The sequence below is a fragment of the Gadus morhua genome, chromosome 22 (assembly GCF_902167405.1).
Source record: "Gadus morhua chromosome 22, gadMor3.0, whole genome shotgun sequence".
NCBI classification, from domain to species: Eukaryota; Metazoa; Chordata; class Actinopteri; order Gadiformes; family Gadidae; genus Gadus; species Gadus morhua.
This window is the reverse complement of record NC_044069.1, coordinates 4,993,050-5,013,392: the sequence shown is the minus strand read 5'-3', so window position 1 is coordinate 5,013,392 and position 20,343 is coordinate 4,993,050. Positions and strand designations below refer to the sequence as shown.

Here is a 20,343-nt window from a genome sequence, read left to right as displayed (position 1 = left end):
CAACCCCATCACCCCGACCGTCACCATCCCCACCATCACCTCCGTCACCACATCACCACTACCACCAGCAGCACTACCGCAACCACTACCGTCTCCAGCAACCACATCACCATTACCAGCACCCCCCCCTACGTCACTAACACCATCACCGCCACCACCAACGCCACCACCGACGCCATCACCACCTATTGCACAACAAGGCCGGCACGTTTGACCTTGACTCATGTCCGCAACTCAAGCCCAGAATAAAGAAAGGCGGAACATTGAGAGGTGCGTAAGGGTTCAGAAACCAGTTGAGTGAGACGGGCCACTTAAGCGATTAAAAAGAGTTTAAGTGTGGAAAATCTTACATTCTGGAATTGATTGTCTATGTCTCCCTATTGTTTACATGCAATCGCGCCCCGAAACACGGATCGAGATTACAGGCATTTGTGGATTTATTTATTAATTTATTAATTTACTCAGGGAAAATCGCCCGCCGTATTTAAAATGTTTAACCAGCCAAAGAGAGATTACAACCCGAAAGCCAAAACAAAATTTTTCGGTGGATTGATATTGGATTTAAGAGATAGCACTGTTCTCAGGTTGCGTCATTTCAAAATGGACAAAGAAATCCCCTGGTGCATTCCGATGTACACGCCTTAATTACCGAGGAGAGTACGAGACAGCCCGGGGGGATTTTCCTCATCACTTGGCAATGGCTGAATGAACGAGTCTCCTTATTTTGGAGCGAGAACATGTTCGACCGGTCCAACCAGGGCAACACAGCAACCATATTGTCACACCCCTCACGCACAAAAGGTTTTTCCTCATCACCCATCCCCCTCCCCCCACCTGCACCAACTATCTGCGAGAAGGATGTGTGCCGGCTCTTTCAAAAGCAGAAGATCAAGAAGGCTCCAGGACCTGATGGTGTGTCCCCCTCTTGTCTGCAAGTCTGCGCTGAACAGCTGGCGCCAATCTTCACGCGGATCGTTAACTGGTCCCTGGAGTTGTGTGTAGTGCCCTCCTGCTTTAAGTGCTCCACCATCATCCCAGTCCCCCAAAAAACCCTCCATCACAGGACTAAATGACTACAGGCCTGTCGCCCTGACGTCTGTGGTCATGAAATCCTTTGAGAGACTGGTGTTGAGCCACCTGAAGGACATTATAGGTCCCCTGCTGGACCCCCTGCAGTTTGTCTACAGGGCAAACAGGTCGGCGGATGATGCTGTCGACACGGGACTGCAATACATACTGCACCACCTCGACTACCCAGGGACGTATGCCAGGATCCTGTTTGTGGACTTCAGCTCGGCGTTCAACACCATCGTCCCTGAAATCCTTCATCAGAAGCTCACCCAGTTCGAAGTGCCTGTCACCACCTGTCAGTGGATCATCAGCTTCCTGATTGACAGGCAGCAGCATGTCAGACTGGGGAGCATCTCTTCCAAAACCCGGTCCATCAGCACTGGCGCCCCACAGGGTTGTGTCCTCTCCCCGCTGCTCTTCTCCATCTACACCAATGACTGCACCTCAAAGAACCCGTCCGTAAAACTCCTGAAGTTTGCAGATGACACCACCGTCATTGGTTTGATCCAGGATGGTGATGAGTCTGCTTACAGACAGGAGGTGGAACAGCTGGTCCAATGGTGCAGTCAGCACCACCTGTTGTTAAACCACAACAAGACTGTGGAGATGACGGTGGACTTTCGGAGAAGTCCCCCCCCACTCCCCCCCCTCACCATCCAGAACGACACAGTGTCCACTGTCAATTCCTTTAGGTTCCTAGGTACAACCATTTCACAGGACCTAAAATGGTGTCCCCACATTTACTCTGTCCAGAAAAAGGCCCAGCAGAGGTTATACTTCCTGCGACAACTAAGGAAGTTTAATCTGCCTAAAGAGCTGCTGACCACCTTCTACTCAGCCATCATCCAGTCTGTCATCTGCACCTCGATCACTGTCTGGTTTGGGTCAGCCACCAAACGGGACAGGGCCAGACTGCAACGGACAATACGGGCTGCGGAGAAAATCATTGCAGCTGACCTTCCCACCATTGAGGACCTGTACCAGTCCAGGGTCAGGAAAAGGGCAACAAGAATCGCCCTAGATCCCTCACATCCTGGTCACAAAATGTTCAACCTCCTTCCCTCGGGCAGGCGATACAGGGCACTGTTTGCCAAAACCAGCCGACACAAAGCTAGCTTCTTTCCCCAAGCAGTCTCTCTGTTGAACGCTCAGAATTAGCCCCCACCCTCTATTTTATTATATTATTATAATTATTATTTATTGTATTGTATTGTTATTCTGTATACTTTTTTTTTTCAATCACATTTATATTTCATTTTAACAATATGAGCTCATTTGAAAATATAACGTCTCATTGGAATCGGTTGAGGACTGTCAAGTTTGCGACGGTTTTTTATTTTATCCATTCAAACCGCATGTTATCTTACTTGTTTGCAAACGGACCCGCGGGTCCCAGGGCGGCACTGTGGATGCTGATGGCACACACGTCATCTGCAACCCGTCAGTATTGTATGGTAGTAGGCTATATATATATATATATATATATATATATATATATATATATATAATGTATAAATAATATATTGTATAACACCTTTGTTTGATGGTATGCCTGATATAGTCTGTTGAGGGCTTTGTTTTCAGGTTTTAAATGGAAATGTGGTGACACCTTACAATAAGTGTACATTAATTCACGTTAGTTGAAGCTGTATAAAGCAGTAACTAATAGTTAAATAGTGTGGTCAAGTAATCATTTACAAATGGTGTTCATGTTATCCACAGTATTAATTTCTACATTGATTAGTAGCAACACATCAAGCCACACAGTGTCCCGTCCTTCTTGGGACTTGTGTTATAGTGCATCCTATTTACCATTCACACTCGCGTTGTACTACAACCTTGCACAAAAAAGAGAAAACACTCAGAATGGAGAGGAAACCAATTGTTTAATGGTTATAAACATGAACAGCACAGTGACAGACTCGAAAAAGGTTTCATAGAGTCATGACATAATAATAAAAATCTTTTGAATCAGACATAGACCAGCTCCACCGTGACCTGTGTGTGGTTCTCTTTATAGCGCACCTTTTGGCAGATTGGCTGTGCAGATAAGTGGATAATTAGGATCTTATAACAAGAGTGTGTGTGTATGCATCTCTCTGTGTCTGTCTGTATAATCTGTGTGCGTGTGTGTGAATCCCTATATGTGAATTAATATGCATGTCTGTATGTACATCCTATCTCTATGTATGCAAATGTAGATGTCTATCTGTGTGTATGTAAATCTCTATTTGTGTGCATGTGTGCACTTGCATATAGATCTATAGTGTGTTTGAATGTACAGCTCTATATCTGTGTGCGTGTACGTCTCTATCTGTGTATCCGTGTGTGCGCGCGTGTACATCTCTATCCATGTGTGTGCTTGTATGCATGTCTGTGTGTGTACATCTCTGTGCGTGTGTGTGTGTGTGTGTGTGTGTGTGTGTGCGCCCTCTCAGACTGCGACAGAGACCATGAGGAGGGAGGTGAAGGAGGCCAGCAGCAGGGGCAGCAGAGGCAGGCCGCTGGCCCCGGGTGCAGCGTTACATAGATCAGTGTTGCAGCAGGTCTTCAAGCCCTTGTAGACGGTGACGTTGGTGCTGCCGATGTCGGTATTGCTCGTCTTGTTGCATTGGTCTGTTTTCAGACAGCCCTTCGTCTTGATGGGCACAAAGCCAACTGGGGAACACGAGACCAGAGTGTTATTTAAGATGAGAGATGAGGTATGCTTAAGAGGACCCTTATCGTCTTCGCCCAGACACAGCTGTGGGCTGACAGAGGCCGGAGCTATCGTAGTGGATAAGACCTCCTTCGCAGACGGATGTTTGTTATGCTTTCGTTGTTATTATAGTTTGCGAAGGATCATTTGAAACACTGTTTAGAATCAAAAGGCAAACTACAGCAAAAGGCGTGTAGAAAATGCTGTAACGCTTATGGACTGTATAAAATACATGTTAAAGCTGACTTTAGATACGTTTCAATTGGAGGAAACTATTGCCGTAATAAAATATGAAAAATTAAGATTCATCAATGGCTAGACCACATTTGTGACTTATACATTTCTTAAATATGAAAAAAATAATGATGCATGGCTTTAGTTGAATAATAGTCAGGAAGTGTTGCTCCTTGTCTACCAATTATATTCTAATCATATAGACCAATACAGTGGGTCAATGCCTACAGGTTTGGCTGAAGACATCAGGGTTCAAAATCAGAACCTTTGGGCTAGAACCTTTCACCTTCCACACATGAACATTTTGCCACTGGTCAAGTGACTGCATGGTTCGATTTCCCAGCCCAGGTATTAGACGGTATCAATCTAAAACACAGACTAATCAAAAAGTTCCTCCACTAAAGAAACTAGCGAGTCCATTCTCAGCATCGGCATCGATAAACTGGGATCTTGTGCAACATTCCAGCGGAGGAATGCCGCCCGGCAGATAGGCCGCGAGCGAACAGCAGATATGCAGGGAATGGGGAGAGGGTAAGGACTGGAGTGACCCGCTTCCGTGGCACGCACGTATCCGCGGCTCAGTGTGTGTGTGTGTGTGTGTTGCGGCTGCACGCGCTCACCTGCTTCCGCCTTGCCGCTGAAGCACTGCTCGCCCGCAGCGCACGTCATCTCCCCGGTCAGACACAAGCTTCCAACGCCAAAATCGCATTTGTAGCACCTCAATGCGTGGGCTGTGGGTGGGACAGACGGTAGCACACAACATTAGCATTATTACATTGTAACCATTTCAACCTGTGAGTCTGAGTAGATCTCCACACAAAAAGGGAACGGTCAAACCCGGCTGTCTCCTCTCGCAAGACATGATAACATCGCTCCGGCTTTCAGATAGGACCAATGACGTCAATTCTCCAGCTTTTCCACCATATTTTGACGGAGGCGGAGAAACGCAACCGATTATCATCAGGTATATGTAGGAGCACCCTCTTACGTTAGACAGTAGCCGCCGGGATTAGCGGTTCGCATTCAAAGAGACGGCTAGGGCTCGGGGGGGCGACGCCTACGGATGTCCGGGATCCAACCCAGGACCTTTCTTCGGAAAGTCAGGCGACCTACCTTCTTAGAGAAGCCTTTGGCTAGACGTCTATTTTAAACCTTAAAATCTTTTCTGTAGCCTCTCTGTGCCTAGGTTTTAGTTTTAGTATCTGCAGCGTCTCTCTGCCCTAGTTTCAGTTGTTGTCATGTTGCTTCTGCTCTTTTTTCTTGTGCCGGGTAACACTTTGAGATCCTTTGTTTTATGTAAAGTACAAATAAGTATGAATAACATTGATACTTATTATTGTTACCTAACCGTTAGACTGCCCTAGGCGTCCATGCGGAGCCTACCGCTGTGTACCCTATCGTCTGAGGAGCCGTCTCCAACCTCCGTCGGTGAACCGTGGAGCAAGTGTGTCCTGTGGGTGGAGAGACCCTCCCTGCATTACGACCGTGTGCTTTCCAGGGAGGTTCAGCCGTGGTTTAAAGTACGGCTTAACTCTGTTTGCTGTCGTGTCCTCTCCCACTGGAGACCTTTACTGGAGAGCAAAGTGCCAAAAGGCCAATTATCTACACACACAAACCCTCCGCTGTTTAAATACCTTTACCTCAGCGAGGAACCGAGACTTATTTGACAAGTGCCATTTTAGCTTCGTAGTTTGTCATCTACAGAGGAATGTCTGTAGAACACAGAGTGGAAGTGACATCAGGAAGCGTGCAGTGTGACTCTTGTCAGCTAGCACAGGCCAACATGCCGTAAGGTTTGTACAGCTATGTGATTACAGCTCACACAGGGCTTGCTACGACGACCGCGCTGGCAGGTACGAGTAGCCATGGCGATGAGGAATGAGGTTTTTCCTGAAGCGCTTACTTCAGACTAGTAAACATGGACACCCATGTCGTTGTTGTTCGTGTTCGCGCATGTCTGGTGATTCATAGTTGAGATTCCACCACAGCGATGAGACATCCAGTGTCCACACGCGCACACACACGGGCTGAGAGACACAAATTGACACACACATTCAGAGACAGGAGCGCGCACTCACACACACGCGCAAAGACTTGCTGAGACACATACACACACACTGACACACATTAAGAAACAGGCACACACACACACACATACGCACTAAGAAATAGTGAGAGAGACACACACACACACACACACATACACAGAGATAGACACACACACCTTGCAACACTGGTTTCGGCCGCACCCAAACTTTTGTGGAGGATGAGAATCTGATTCCGGAAATCATACACACAAAACACTTATTCTGATGTGTTATCTGTGTTTAGTTCCTTAACAAAGTATCTCGCTCAGCCCAAAGTGAGTAAACATCACCACATGGTTCCCTTTTTGCCTAGATACGTAATCTTATCCACCGTTTGCTTTTCCATCTTATAGACCATGCACTTTTCCATTGTATCCACTGTGTACCTTTCCATTGTATCCACTGTGTACTTTTCCATTGTATCCACTCTGCCCTTCTCTCTACTGAGAAATTGAATCGGCCGTCTGGTTTTCTAACCTTTTACTCAATGAATTTGGGATATGTGAATAATATATGTTTGAATATGCCGTAAATTGATTTTTCACAGAGAAAAGTGAAACATAATAGAAAGATAGAAGTTGATTGAATATATAAATAAATAAATGATTTCCATGTATGCTAATGTTGTCATACCATAATAGGCTTGATACTAGTTCCATAATAATGGCATTAGTGGAAAAGGAGCCAAGAACGTCTCACGGTCTTATTAAAGTCAGGGCAGGCGGTTTCCTGACTGCCCGTTTAATGTTAAAAAAAATAACAAAAAAGTATATGAGCCATCCCCATTACATCACACAAACCCATCTTATGATTCTAGTCTAACCAGAGTCAATGCCATTGCGTTGCCAGGAAGTCCCTTTACATTGTTTCACAATCACTTGCTGATTTATATCCAAAAGAGACAGGGATGCAAATCGAAACATTGACTTTTTTTTGGCAATGCCTTTTTTTCCCCAACGATTAACTTTCATTGCCCTTTCATTTTTGTGTCCATTATATAATAACTACTGTATGTACTGGTGGAAGTTAGGAACACAAATTAACTTAACTGCTTAATCCAAAATACCGGCTAGCTAGCACGATAATTAGTGTACTATTTCAGTAGGCCACCTCATAGCAATGCTATGCTGAAATGCTTTTATTCCCTATCAAGTAACTACCAGTGTACACCACCGGAGGGCGTAAGCCGACCGACCTAAACGTTAAATGTCATTGGGAGGTCGCAGCACAAATGGGGCCCCACGCGGCATCCTTCACTGAAGCCGGATATTCAAACCGCCCATGTTTGTTTTTAGGAAAACACAAACATAAGGAGTTCGGGTCTGAATAGATAGGATCTAGCTTTTGCATAGACGCCAGCAATACTCATATTCGAACCCTGTAGATAGAAAAATAGGGAACGCTTATCCTAGTTATGGATGAGCGTATCAAGCGGTTGACCTTGCAACACGCAATTAAAGCGATGATAGGGTGGTCACCTGGGCGAACTCTGGTGGCCAGAGGGCGTCAGGATTTCTGGCTGGAAATAGGAGATCGGGGCACACCTCGTTGCCTTAGCAAAAGTATACTTTTTTGGAATAAATACAGTTCTCCCCTGGTAGGCTGAGGCCTACTGCATGGAAAGCTACAGCGATCTCGGGTTCAGGTCCATGGATTTTGGAGGGTTGCTGTTTATCAGTGGCTCTCCTAACCCACTGGGTTTAATGATTAAAATCCTTTTATCAATAATGGCCTGGACACTATGGGTTAAAATTAGAGCTGTCAGTTAAAGGCGTTATTAACGGCGTTAACGCAAACCTATTTTAACGACGTTAAAAAATGTATCGCGCGATTAACGCAATTGTTTTATTTAAAAAAAAAAAAAATCTTTTTTTATTTTTTCTTTGGCTCAAAACATAGAAGCAGTAGCCTGACTGCTATGTTCAAATAATATTTGTTCAAAGCAGTCGTTTAATTGCACTATGGGCTCTTTTTTTGTATCGTCCTGTTTTGATCAGTATATGCCAATGTTGTTATCAATAAAAAATCATTTGCACAAGGCAAGCCGATGCACTTCACCATGTTGATAAGATAATTAAAATGAGAAGAATTATGGGACAAAAAAATCAAGGGATATTTAGCATAGAAAAAGAATTTGCGATTAATCGCGATTAATCGCGAGTTAACTATGACATTAATGCGATTAATCACGATTAAATATTTTAATCGATTGACAGCTCTAGTTAAAATAGATCGATCCATGGATTTACATGTAACATAAGGTGTAGCGTTGATGGGTTTCACATTGTTTGGGTTGGTATGATAAATTAGCATGTCTGATATTGTTGAAGCGTTTATTAGGTGTCCATCTGTCCCTATAGGAAGGTCAATGGAAAGAATAGGTTAAGTCATCTTTAAAAGGTAAATTTACAAGAAGCAGGATGCAGGTAAAGTACGGAGAGGACAATTCTACACAGAGTTTTTAATCTCCTGGGGCTGGTTTACCTTGGATCAGCAAACAGCGATGACGTTAAAGACAGAGTTAAAAAAAAACGGTAAACGTCCAAAAAAGTAGAACTAGTATTCAACCCCACTAAAAAGCATTTAACAATACAGAATTACAGTGGTAGAACAATTATATATAGGCCTATATAAAAAAAAACATTTCAGTCGCTAAAATAAACACCTTTTTCAATCGAGTCCCAAAAGTAGAAAAACAAGGAAAACTGAAAAGGGTCAGCTCTGAACTAGAGCCCCACTATCCTGAAGTGCGAGCAACCGTACAGATTGAGTTAACACGCCCCGAGCCTGGGACAACAAGCAGAGCTAGGCCCTACACTCCAGGGATACGTGACAGTTATGGTTTGGTGACAGTTCAACTAATTATCCTGTCAGGGAGTTTTCTCCCAACATTTTATCCCACTAGCTACTTGGAATGACATGGACTACTAGCTGTTATGCTTGTTGGGATTTAGTTTATAAGGCATTTGCTTTTATGTTATCCATATGAACAGTTTAGGGTTAGGGTCCTGGTACAACAACCACAGGTAGCCCCGGGACACAGGGTCAGGTTCCTGGTACCTACAACAAGCAGAATAACTCCCAGGCCCAGACACGGGTATCCCTGATGAGCTCGACAGGTAGGGCCTATTGAAACGGGTCCCACGTTACGGGGTGTGGTGCGAAACGAGAGACGAAGCAGGGCCGTTAAAGACACAATGCACAAGAATAGCGGCTCGGTGCACCGTAGACGCCTAGGACGTGCCCCACCCCAAGGGAGACCTGCTGTGTGTGTCAGGACCGCTAGAAACCTGAGGAGGAATTTCTCATGAAAAATCCTGACAAGTCGGGATCTGCCATTGTGTCTTGTCTTGAGTAATTTATTTGAACCACTTGGGAGGATAGACATAAGCACATTTTTTTAAGCACATTAAGCGCACAAATAAATAGTAAACGAGATACCAACGATGCGCGATATTTATGGTTGGGTGACAGTTATTATCTAATTATCCTGTAAGGTTGTTTTTTCAAAAAAATGTATCCAACTAGCTACTTGGAATTGCAAAGACTAACTATTATGTATGTTGGGATATAGTTTGTAAGGCATTTACTTTTTTTTCATATTCATTTTATAATCTGACCGTAATAGTAGGCTAGGGAGTAAAGGGAGAGGAAAATGCGCAATACATAAAGTTTTCCTTACCGACTGCGATGAAAAGTCCAGCAGCGAAGACACGGATGATAATTCCGTTCATTTTTGAAGATGTTTTCAGATTCCTGGAGCTGTAGAAGTGCGTCCGTACGGTGACCGTTATCCCAGGTTTAAGCGATGGCTGAGCTCCAACCCACTATTTATAATATTCCACCCACGTCTCGCGGTGTCACCGGTAACCAATTACAGGCTTGGACCTCCGCGCCCACCTGTTGGATCCGACAATCAAAATGGAGAACGTCTTGAGACAAGACGGACAGGTGGGGAAAAGTATCCAGATATAAAGGGGTTTCACCGGTTTTCGTCGTGTCACCTTTGCGGACATGATTAAAACTCATTTTTAAACCCAATACAACATGTCACGGCCAGATAAACCAACTTTGGAAATCTTTAACATTTTTGCGTTTTTCTTCCAATATAATAACTGTTTTTTAGGAAAATAATCCACTTATTTAATATTAAAACAAGCAAATAAACAAGCTAATAATAGCTGGTGATGATACCAATGATATAATGCTCAAAATGTGTCTTGGAACTGCATGTATGGATCAAATATATTTAAGTTAGGCCTATCTGTTGACAGATAATCCAATATTGGTGAGCCTAAATTAAACATGGCAAAAAGGCTAGAATAGTATAATTTTATCTCCATAGTTTTAAAGTCAAGCCTGTATCAAAATGCCTTAAATTATGTCAATAAACCCACTCCTCCAGTTGTTGATATGAAAGTAAAATCTATGGCATTTTAGCATCTTTAAAGGCCCTTGTATCAGTCAATATGCAAGCCATGCCTATCAAGGTCGTAAAAAAGTAGTCCAATTGAAACCCAAACCTATGAGGCTACCTTCCACCACGTCTCCCCAAGTGACTTCATCACCGAATGATGTTAGAAAAGACCTGTTACTGCCAAAAATGACGAAAACTGGACTGTAACACTATTTTGGAGACATTTTATGAATGATCTACATATTTTGAGTTCTTTTTGTACCCATTAATTGAAACTTCCGGTTACCCTGCAACACAGCCTTTATACAATCACTTGCATACCTCATATAAAAGCCCTTCAATGAGTCACATGTCACAGTCGCACAACATGGAAATTTAGGAATTGGTTTATGAAAGTACCTGGTATTTGTTAACCACTAACGCAGACATACACATCTGTTAATCAGTTAAAGGAAAACTACCATGTATGCAGCTTTTACCTGAACAGGCCTACTATGTTAGTTATGGAAAGCAAGAACAGCCAGAGCTGTGATTCCTGCGCAGCTTTGTTCCAGTTCAAATAGGAATAGGTTTGTTTTGCATAATTAAATTCCTCGGGACTTGGGCCTCTGTCAATTCCATCTTATTAAAACCTCTGACCTAATGTGTAAAATTATTTTAAAGACACACACACACACACACACACACACACACACACACACACACACACACACACACACACACACACACACACACACACACACACACACACACACACACACACACACCTAGTAGCCTGCTTAGTCTTTTGCCCAAACTGATTCTATTTTGTACGACCTGGCCCTTAATGTACTCTCCTTCTCTCTATCGTCCTCTATTCCCTTTCCCCCACCTCTCCCTCTATATACTACGGAAGCCGAGAACGGCCATCGATTATTTATTTTTTTATGCACTGTTATCTCGTGATAACGACTTATTATCTCGTTTTCTCGATATAACAAAGGTCGTTTTCTCGTGATAACGAATTAATTATCTCGTTTTCTCGATATAACAAAGGTCGTTTTCTCGTGATAACGAATTAATTATCTCGTTTTCTCGATATAACAAAGGTCGTTTTCTCGTGATAACGAATTAATTATCTCGTTATCTCGATATAACAGACAGACTTTTGGCGCTGGTTAATGTGATCGTGCTGATTTCAGCCTACGAGAGCTTCCACTGTCTGATCCAGGTGTGTCCCAGGGAGGTGAAAATGGCAGATCACATTATTGATCAACGCATCAGGACCTACTTCAACCAAGGTCTAACACAGGCAGAAATTGCATTGTGCCTTTCTGTAAGAGATGGCTTTCAGATTAGTCCCCTTCGTTTTCACGAGAAAACGAAAGGGAAAAAATATCTCGTTATCACGAGAAAACGATCTTTGTTATATCGAAATAACGAGATAATAAGTCGTTATCACGAGATAACAGTGCATAAAAAAATAAAATAATCGATGGCCGTTCTCGGCTTCCGTAATATACCCCTCATCTCCCTCTTCCTCTATCCCCCCCCACCTCTCTCCCCCTCCTTCAACCACTTCTCTCTTCCCCACCCCTCTACCCCTCCCTCCCTCCCTGCGTCACGTCTCGACTAGTTGCTTCTGGGCGGGTCGTTCTGCCTCATACGCCTCATGATTGAGAGGACATTGTGAGCCATGATTTGCATTTAGGGCTGGTAAATACTTTCTCAAAAAATTGAAATATTTCCACTCACATTAACCATAAACTTAAGTGCTGCTTGATGACCCACCGCTATCGTATAGTTATGGATATGAAGTGGTGAAGTGTTATTAAGGACACTAATTTATGGTTAGTGCGTTATAAAGTGGTGCAGTTTGTGTATAAACTGAAACACATACTTATTGACTGTATGCGGGAAATGGGTTTACCTTACAATTGTTAGTGCTTGGCATTTGGTTCTATGAACGTCCTTACTGTACCGAGCGTGATATATATTGTTTCTGACTAAATGTGAGTTGTGCGTCAGGATTCATTCCCTCCTCACTGTCTGTGGTAATAATCTGTGATGATCCTCTCCAAGAACAACGGGTGATTCAGGAGACGACAGAGCGGGTCCCGTGACCTTGCTCCTCCTTGGGCTACAGGGATTTAACACTTCTTGGCTCTGTATGTTGTGAGACACAACATACAGCACAACATACAGAGAGCAAACTAGCCTACACATTCAACGCTTCAGCTATCAAGTGCATGTGGGAAACGACAACAACTGACCGTTTGGTTTCTTTGGTAAGAGTGTCCCTTTCTTAATGTTTATTCTTGATAAGACCTTGCAAGGCAAGCACATGTTTACTCCCAACACTACTGCACCCGGTGACGACATGTTTTCGGAATGCGACCAGGCCCATAAGTGATGTAATATTCTGTGGGATGCAAGTATGACAGGTGGTGTAGAAATGATCATATGAGCCAATTATCAGTGGGTTCCAGTCGAGATCTGCCTAGAACTGTAGGATTGCACCCAAAACCAATTAGGCCTTGGAAATACCTCGGCTAAAACGGCCACGTCCACTTAAAAAGCACCTTTGTCTACTTTTGATTCCATGGAAGTCGATCCCTGTACTAGTGTAGGCCTACAGGTTATGGGTGAGCCCAGTTAAACATTGGTCTGTTTACCAGAAGTTCCCTTTTTCTATAAAAACAAAGAGAAATCAAGATGCAGAAGATGGGTTAAACCATGGCATTACACATGTAAATACCTGACCCAAATCCTTGCAGGCTGCAGTTTCATTCACTTGAACCAGTTTCTTATGCCGCAATATAGCATTAAGCATCGCAGGTCTGGTCTTGTCCTGGGCGTATGTGAGTCGGCCCACTATTGTCTCAACTCTTTGGAAATGTATCAAGAGAGCCGGCAGACAATGACTTTAGAAAATAGCCTGCACGTCAACTCAAATAAGTAAACAACCTGACGATATGTCCACCACATCTATCGCAAAGAGGGCAAAACATCGCATTAGATGATGTCGTCTGTTTCCCTGGTACACGGTCTGATGTGCAGACCGTGTGATCGTGTACCAGGGAAACAGACGACATGGAAAACAACAGAACTATGAAGTTGAATTCCCCCGAGTCATCTTTGGGAAAAGAGAGAACTACAAGAAGGGAGATTTCCTCTCTTTGTTGCCCACGGAACCAGCTGAACAGCACGTTTAGTCTGTCTTTGCACTACTTTGGTGTTTATTTAAGTCTCATGTGACTTTTCTTGTGTTTCTCTTATAGGCCTACAATGTTTTATATTGCACCATTTTTGAAGGGAGACCGACATTTCATTACTGTTGCTTAATTTTTGTGAATATGACAAATGACGTTGATAACAGCCACATCCTTTGATTAAAAATGATCCATCTTGGGTGTAGTCATTAAATTGACTGCCGGTCATCCAAAATAAATTATGAATAGGCCGGTCCTTGCAACAAAAAAAGTTATAGAAACTGTATAACAAATTGTTTTTCAGTTCACAGCCTTAGATGGCTGATCACGATTTACACCAAGAAACTCTCAGTAAGGTCATGTGTGCTGCCCACTTTTATATCGAGTTAGGAGGGCAAAGTGACGGATCCCATCGGAATAAGGGGGAAGCATGTGATGCCCGAGGCGTGGTGATTCATTCACTCTGTTGTGTGTGAACAACTAAACACACGAAAAACACTAGGCCCAAGTCAACAAGCACACCCAAGCTCTCCAGGAGAACTGGCCGCATGCCGGGATAGACCGCACCCAAATTACTTAGCTGGGATCTTCTGTATGTGGTTCTCCCTGGAAAATGTGACCCACACCACTAGAGGCACACGAACACGACGTCGGCCCCGTCAGGCTTATTTCCCTTGGTTACTGTTGAAGGGAGAAACAGCCCTTCATGAGTCATGAGGCCAGGTTTGATGGCGGACTGCTCGCATTCCACAGGTGCTGTCCTCCCAACACCAGGGTGTGAGGACTCTGGGATGGTCTGGGAGATCTGGTTGAATCATCTGCTGTTTTACACTGATTTTCCATGTCTCCTGTCAAATCTTGGATAAATTCGACATTAGGCCTACATCCAGCTGGATTTAATACACAAAAACAAATCGTGACATTTGTCACAATGAATTCGGGATAATAGGAGATTAACGTGTTTGTTTGATATTGTTTGCCTTCGTTTATTCAGCACTTTCTGTGCGACCCTTTGAATGTCAAGTCGACAAGTGAGTCACCGTCATGCGAAATTTAAGCCTCGCCACACCCAGGGGCCTCTATTTGTGAACAAATAGAGGCGCACTCAAAGGTTTTGAGTATGGCTAATCCTCAGTAAGTGAACGTTGATAATAGTTGTGGTTTAACCTTCGACTATTTTATAACATACGACTATATTACATACATTTGCGCACACAGTTCTGAGGGGACACCTGGTGGTCAATTTAGGAACAGAAGCCTCATCGAAGAAAGACCGAGGCACACAGATATATGAAAAGAAAATAGAAGTTTATTGTGAACTCCAAATCCTGCTCACTTTCCACAGAAACAATGACAACACGCATACATAATTAAAAGTGTGATGAAGACATAGTATCCTTATTGATCCGAGGGGGAAGGAAAAAATAAACAAAATGAACATCAACAAAGGAGAGGGGACATGTCGAGCAGACTGGGCCCGCTGAGGAAAATTTGTGGTGGGGAGGGGGGCGGGACTCATGGGAAATCGTCTGGTGTTTTTCTTGACACGTCCGGAAATAAATATCTTCTACTATGAATGAAGAAGGACGCTTGTAGATTCAGAGCAGGTGAAGTATGAGCTTCTCTTTTTTGTGTGTCCATTGAGACCGCACTGGTCTTTAAATGGTTTTATATAAAAGGGCCAGTAGGGTTAATGTAGGGACGTTTACATTCGCTCTATGTAGCGGTACCAATACATAGCAAGGTCTCACCAACAGAGGGCGCTGTCGGACCACACGGGGGGAGAAAAAAACTTAATTTTTCAGCGGCTGAAACCTACAACTGCGGTATAACTTGTCATTGGGTATTCCTTTCACGCTAAAACTACAGGTCCGTGAAAAAAATAGAATACATTTGAAACTCACTGCACGCAAATAGCTTTCTCTACTCGGGAGCGAAACCGAACAGACACTGTTGTAAATTAAAGAAAAACAATAACAAAAGGTTGTTAAACGCAACCGAGAAAACTGAGCTCTTTTGAGACCGCATTGGCACCGGGGAGTTTGGTGTCGTTTGGTGCGTGTGTGTGTGTGTGTGTGTGTTGGCGTGCATGCGTGTTGGCTTGCGTATGTATGTGTTTGTGTATACCATGTTGGTGCATGTCATCTGGGCATGTGCGCATTTTATCATTTATACATCTTTGTTCACCCCCCACCCTCCATCTCTCCCTAAACTAGAAAACACAAATAATAATAATAATACAGTCTCCAGCAGGAAGTAGTCTCGCCTGGACAGGAAGTTCCATGCAGGGGACCCCATCCTCACCATCATCCTCTCTCTCGCTCTCTGATCGTATTTCCGGGTGTGTGGGCCCCCGGGGGCCTTAGCGAATGGCCTTGACCGGGCTCTTGAAGCTGGACGCAGCCTGCAGCTGTAGCTGGTAGGCCATGGGGTGGATCTTGAAGCCGTAGAGCCTGAGAGAGCGGGGCGGAAACACACAGACAGGTAAGAGACCCGAGCACGTCGCTCTCTCTTCCTTCTAATACTTCTCTCTCTTCCCCTACCTCCCTCTCCCCCCCTACCTCCCCCCACTTCTCTCCCCCTCCTTCCAGCACCTCTCTCTTCCCCATCCCCCTCTCTCTCTCTCTCTCTCCCCCCATGCTTGACGTCTTCACTAGATGCTTCTGGGCAAATGGTGGTCATCATAACGGGATACTCTCTCCCATCTCGTGAGTGAGTCCAGAATCGCAGCAGGACAGACTGGAGTCCTGTGGTTGTTGACAAAGCCAGCCAGGCCCTTTTCTCCAGTCTCCCCCCGCCTGCAAGCGCTCTCAAACCGCAGACATGTTTTCACACCGCTTGTATGACACCTCATGATTAACAGGACATTGTGTGCCAGGATTTTTTTTTTTTAGGGTCGGTAAATATTTGCTCAAAAAATTTAAATATCGCCCCTCCCATCAAAAATAAACCGAACCACTTTATGACCCACCACTAACGTATAGTTAGGGATAAAAAGTGAACTGTTATAAAGTAGCCTCATTTATGATTAGTGCGTGCAGCTTGTGTATAAACTGCAACACACACTTGATTGTGTTGCAGTTTCAACACAATCAATTTATTGATTGTATAAAGGAAACAGGGTTAACCTAGTGATTGGTTCTATGAACATCCTCACTGCACCGACAGCCATATATTGCTGTTTCTCCTTCTGACAAATGTGCTTGTTGTAAGTCCTGAATGTGAATGTAATGAAATCTCTTCTGTGACACTGCAATCCCCGTGCGGTATGGACTGTGTGCCCCCTGGTCCCAACTCCACCCACCTGGGAACAAACTGGTTGGCGGGCCTCTTGGGCCGGTACTCTGGGTGCACCATGAATAGCATGTGGGGGAAGCCGGTGCCGAAGTAGGCCCCATCGGTGTGGTGGTGGCGGGACGACTTGGGTGTGTAGACATCCATGCATTTGGGACAGTATAGCTTCACCATCGCCTCGCCGGGGATGTCTGACAGACCTGGGAGGGGGAGAGAGGGGGATATGGGAGGGAGAGAGGGGGAGGAGGGATGAGTGGAAGGGATGGAAAGAGACGAAGGGGGTTTGGGGGAGAAAGGGGAGGAAAGAGGTGACAAAGTGAAGGGGGAGGGAGGAGAGAGGGGATGAGAGTGAGGGGAAGAGGGAGAGGGGGAGAGAGAAAGAACGAGGAATGGACGTAAATGCAAGAATGTCATTCAATGAACAGCTCATTCAAATTCCGTGGCTCAGACGACGACAATAAGAACGAGTGAGAGAGGCCTTTATTCAAACAGGCCTCAACTCTAAAATGGACGAGTTGCTAACTTCTTATAAAGGCCTACATTACCCCGCAACAACAGTGTTTATAACCCGGGACCAGTAGGGTCCCGTGTTCCAGGTCTGAGGCAGGGTTAGGGGAGAGATGCTGGGCTTTGGACTCACCAATGGGCAGCATGGGCTGGTTCTCGCAGTAGACCCGGGGACAATAGCCAAAGTCTCCCTGTTGGTACTTCTCCAACTGTGGGGGAAACAGAGTCACGGTTCAATAATGCAGCATTTAAAGTCCACCTCAACTGTATGCGGTGCAAGTTCTTACTCATACAAAAGAAAAAAAGAAATCTTAAATTCCTAATCCTTCCTTAACCGTGTAAAACACCAGAATTATGGGAAATCCTTTTACTGTAGATAGAGTTGTAACAGCTTGACGAACATAAAGCCGGATCAATGGAAAGGCCCTTTAAGGTTATGGCATTCAGTCCGTCAATAAACTGTGTGTGGTACAGTCAGTGTGGCAACTGTAAGCGTGCTACAGAGTCACACACACGCACAGACAAGCACACAAACACACTAAGAAATAGTGAGAGAGACACACCCACACACACACACACAGAGAGAGAGACAAACCCATTGGTTTCAACCGCACACACACATTTTCAGAGACAGGAACACACATACACACACATTCAGATAAAGACACACACAGAAATAGTGACACACACACACAGTGAAGCGGGACGTACCATCTGGGCGATGCCGCGGTTTGTGAGGATGTAGCGGGCGTGGATCAGGCCGTACAGCATCTCGGCCGCCTGCTCGATGAGGTCGCTCTGGTTGGGGTTGTCCTCCAGCTCCTCATCTTGGTGGGGGGGAGAATTAACAAACAGGGGTCAAGGGTCACCACGTCATCGAGTTTACCACGGGACACAGAACAACACAAAACAGGACCCTTCCCTCTGCTCAGCGGAACGGCAGGCCTGTATAACCTGTTATTCTCACACTGTTGTGACAACGCGAGTGATTTTCGTTAAGACCGACCTTAAGTCGTCCGGCAGGTAGGGCTGCAGAACGGAGAAGTGGGCGGGGCTTATGCCTCCAGATAGCTACAAAGCTGAGATCCGCATCTTCTTCTTCTGCAACTTGAGCTTGTTACCACCACGTTACACTTTCTCCAGTGAGTCGACAGGTAGCCTCCAGGGCATTGGGGATCAAACCCAGGAACAAACGCCACAACAATTCACCCTGTGACCTCACCTCACCCCCCCCCCCCCCAACCCCCCCCCATGCTTTTAAAGTAGGCCAGAGGTGTCCTACCTGGTTCCAGGTCCAGGATCATGTCCAGAGCCTGGCGGTAGTGGGGCACCTGCTCGTTGAGACCCGTCAGGTTGAACTTGTCCTGGATGTAGTCCTCATCCACCTGGGGAGGAACAGAGACCGTTAGATAAGAGATCACTAGTGGGAGGGGATGAGGTGTGATACGTCTCACACACACACACACAACACAAACCGACTGTCAGTTCAGGTCAATGTAGACACATTTTGACGCTTCACCGTGTGTGCTAGTAGTTCGCCCAAATGAACAGAATTAACATCTCGTGGTAAAATAGGACGGTCTGTGTGTCGTAAGGTGTGGACGGACGTCTTGGGTGTTCGTTGCTTACTTCACAGAAGAATTCGTTTCCCCGCAATCCACAGAACCAGGAGATCCATGACACTTCCTCTGAGCTACTCATCTCTGTAGAGGACTGTGGAGAAAACACACAGGCCAACTATGAGGACTTAAGGACACACACACACACACACACACACACACACACACACACACACACACACACACACACACACACACACACACACACACACACACACACACACACACACACACACACACACACACACACACACACACACACACACACACACACCACTATTGGCTGGAAACAACTGGAATACACAGTTTTAATCAGATTAGGATCTGGTTGGTCTTTCTAAATACACGAGGACTCGGACATGTTTATGTCGTCCCTGGGTTTCACGATACCCCCCTAAGCCCCTCTCCCCGTACAGCAGTGGAGCTCAGCAACTCTCACTCAAACACACACACGGTTCTGTTGCCGTCACACGCGGTGTGCTGGTGGACCCTGAACCCCGTCCAAAGCATTATGTTTGGCGGCGTGAACATCATCTAGCAATCCCTTTTTTTTTTATCGAAATTATAATAAGGTGTTAGCTTTAACAGCCTAGCCGGGTAAGCTAAGCTAGCATTAGCTCAGCGTCCTAGGTGAGATCCAACATGGCGCACAGACGGGCCAAACGCCGCATTAGAGATACGGCCGCCCAGGCCTTCAAGATACACTCTGCGAGGAAACACGAATAAACGTGTGCGTGGGGTTATATCGTTACTTACCTAATATTACACCTTATTAGAACTGTGACTGTTAATTAATTCAAAAGTGGGTTATCTTGCAGTATCAATAAGATGGACACCACCTCCCAATCCTCCCTGAATGACGCGTTCCACGCAATATGACGTTTTTCCTTGCGTAATGACGTCTACACCCACGGTGTCGTGCGTGGCTCTCCATTGGTCTACAGGAAATGTGATACATATTTTAGGTCTATTGAAATAAATTATGAAAAATGGAGGTATGGATACATTGATCGAATGTTTTTCCTCTTCATTTGTAAATGACAATTTTGGTTCACAGTCGTTGACACATTTGCAAATACAAACAAATAAAGATGTTTATGCCTTTGACTGTTTTGAAACAGGTAAATTGTTGGGATATTATCATAGCTTTGCTATAAACTAAATATACTGTATTTTACTAATGGTGACCATCTTTAAAATAATTAGTTCCTCCTTGAAACAAGTG

General features: G+C 44.8%; 2 protein-coding genes across 3 annotated transcripts in view; both read right to left on the bottom strand.

Annotated features, from left to right (window-relative positions):
• The window catches only part of LOC115535918 (prostate stem cell antigen), a 12,420-nt gene extending 2,430 nt beyond the window's left edge, over positions 1–9,990 (bottom strand). Inside the window, exons 1-3 of one of the 2 annotated variants that reach the window (XM_030347494.1) lie at positions 9,773–9,990; positions 4,624–4,734; positions 3,468–3,729 (exon numbers count right to left, since the gene is read on the bottom strand). In XM_030347494.1, the coding sequence (XP_030203354.1) occupies positions 3,506–3,729; positions 4,624–4,734; positions 9,773–9,824 (387 nt within the window). In that variant the 5' untranslated portion in view covers positions 9,825–9,990 and the 3' untranslated portion in view covers positions 3,468–3,505. Of the gene's footprint in view, positions 1–2,938; positions 3,730–4,623; positions 4,735–9,772 lie in introns of those variants that run through there. The other variant, XM_030347492.1, reaches the window with a different exon arrangement.
• Positions 9,991–14,987: 4,997 nt separating this feature from the next.
• On the bottom strand, positions 14,988–20,015 carry csnk2b (casein kinase 2, beta polypeptide). Its single transcript, XM_030347473.1, has 7 exons — positions 19,875–20,015; positions 19,129–19,212; positions 18,782–18,884; positions 18,211–18,326; positions 17,633–17,708; positions 17,003–17,192; positions 14,988–16,151 (listed from the first exon to the last, which is right to left on the bottom strand). Exons 2-7 carry the CDS (start codon positions 19,198–19,200, stop codon positions 16,061–16,063), a joined length of 648 nt encoding a protein of 215 aa, XP_030203333.1. The 5' UTR covers positions 19,201–19,212; positions 19,875–20,015; the 3' UTR covers positions 14,988–16,060.
• Between the last annotated feature and the right edge of the window lie 328 nt (positions 20,016–20,343).

Coding starts and splice junctions, on each gene's coding strand:
- csnk2b (XM_030347473.1), bottom strand. CDS start 19,200: ATGAGTAGCTCAGAGGAAGTGTCATGGATCTCCTGGTTCTGTGGATTG. Junction 18,327..18,781: donor GATCCTGGACCTGGAACCAG/GTAGGACACCTC, acceptor CCCCCCACCAAG/ATGAGGAGCTGGAGGACAAC. Junction 16,152..17,002: donor GCCAACCAGTTTGTTCCCAG/GTGGGTGGAGTT, acceptor CCGCTCTCTCAG/GCTCTACGGCTTCAAGATCC.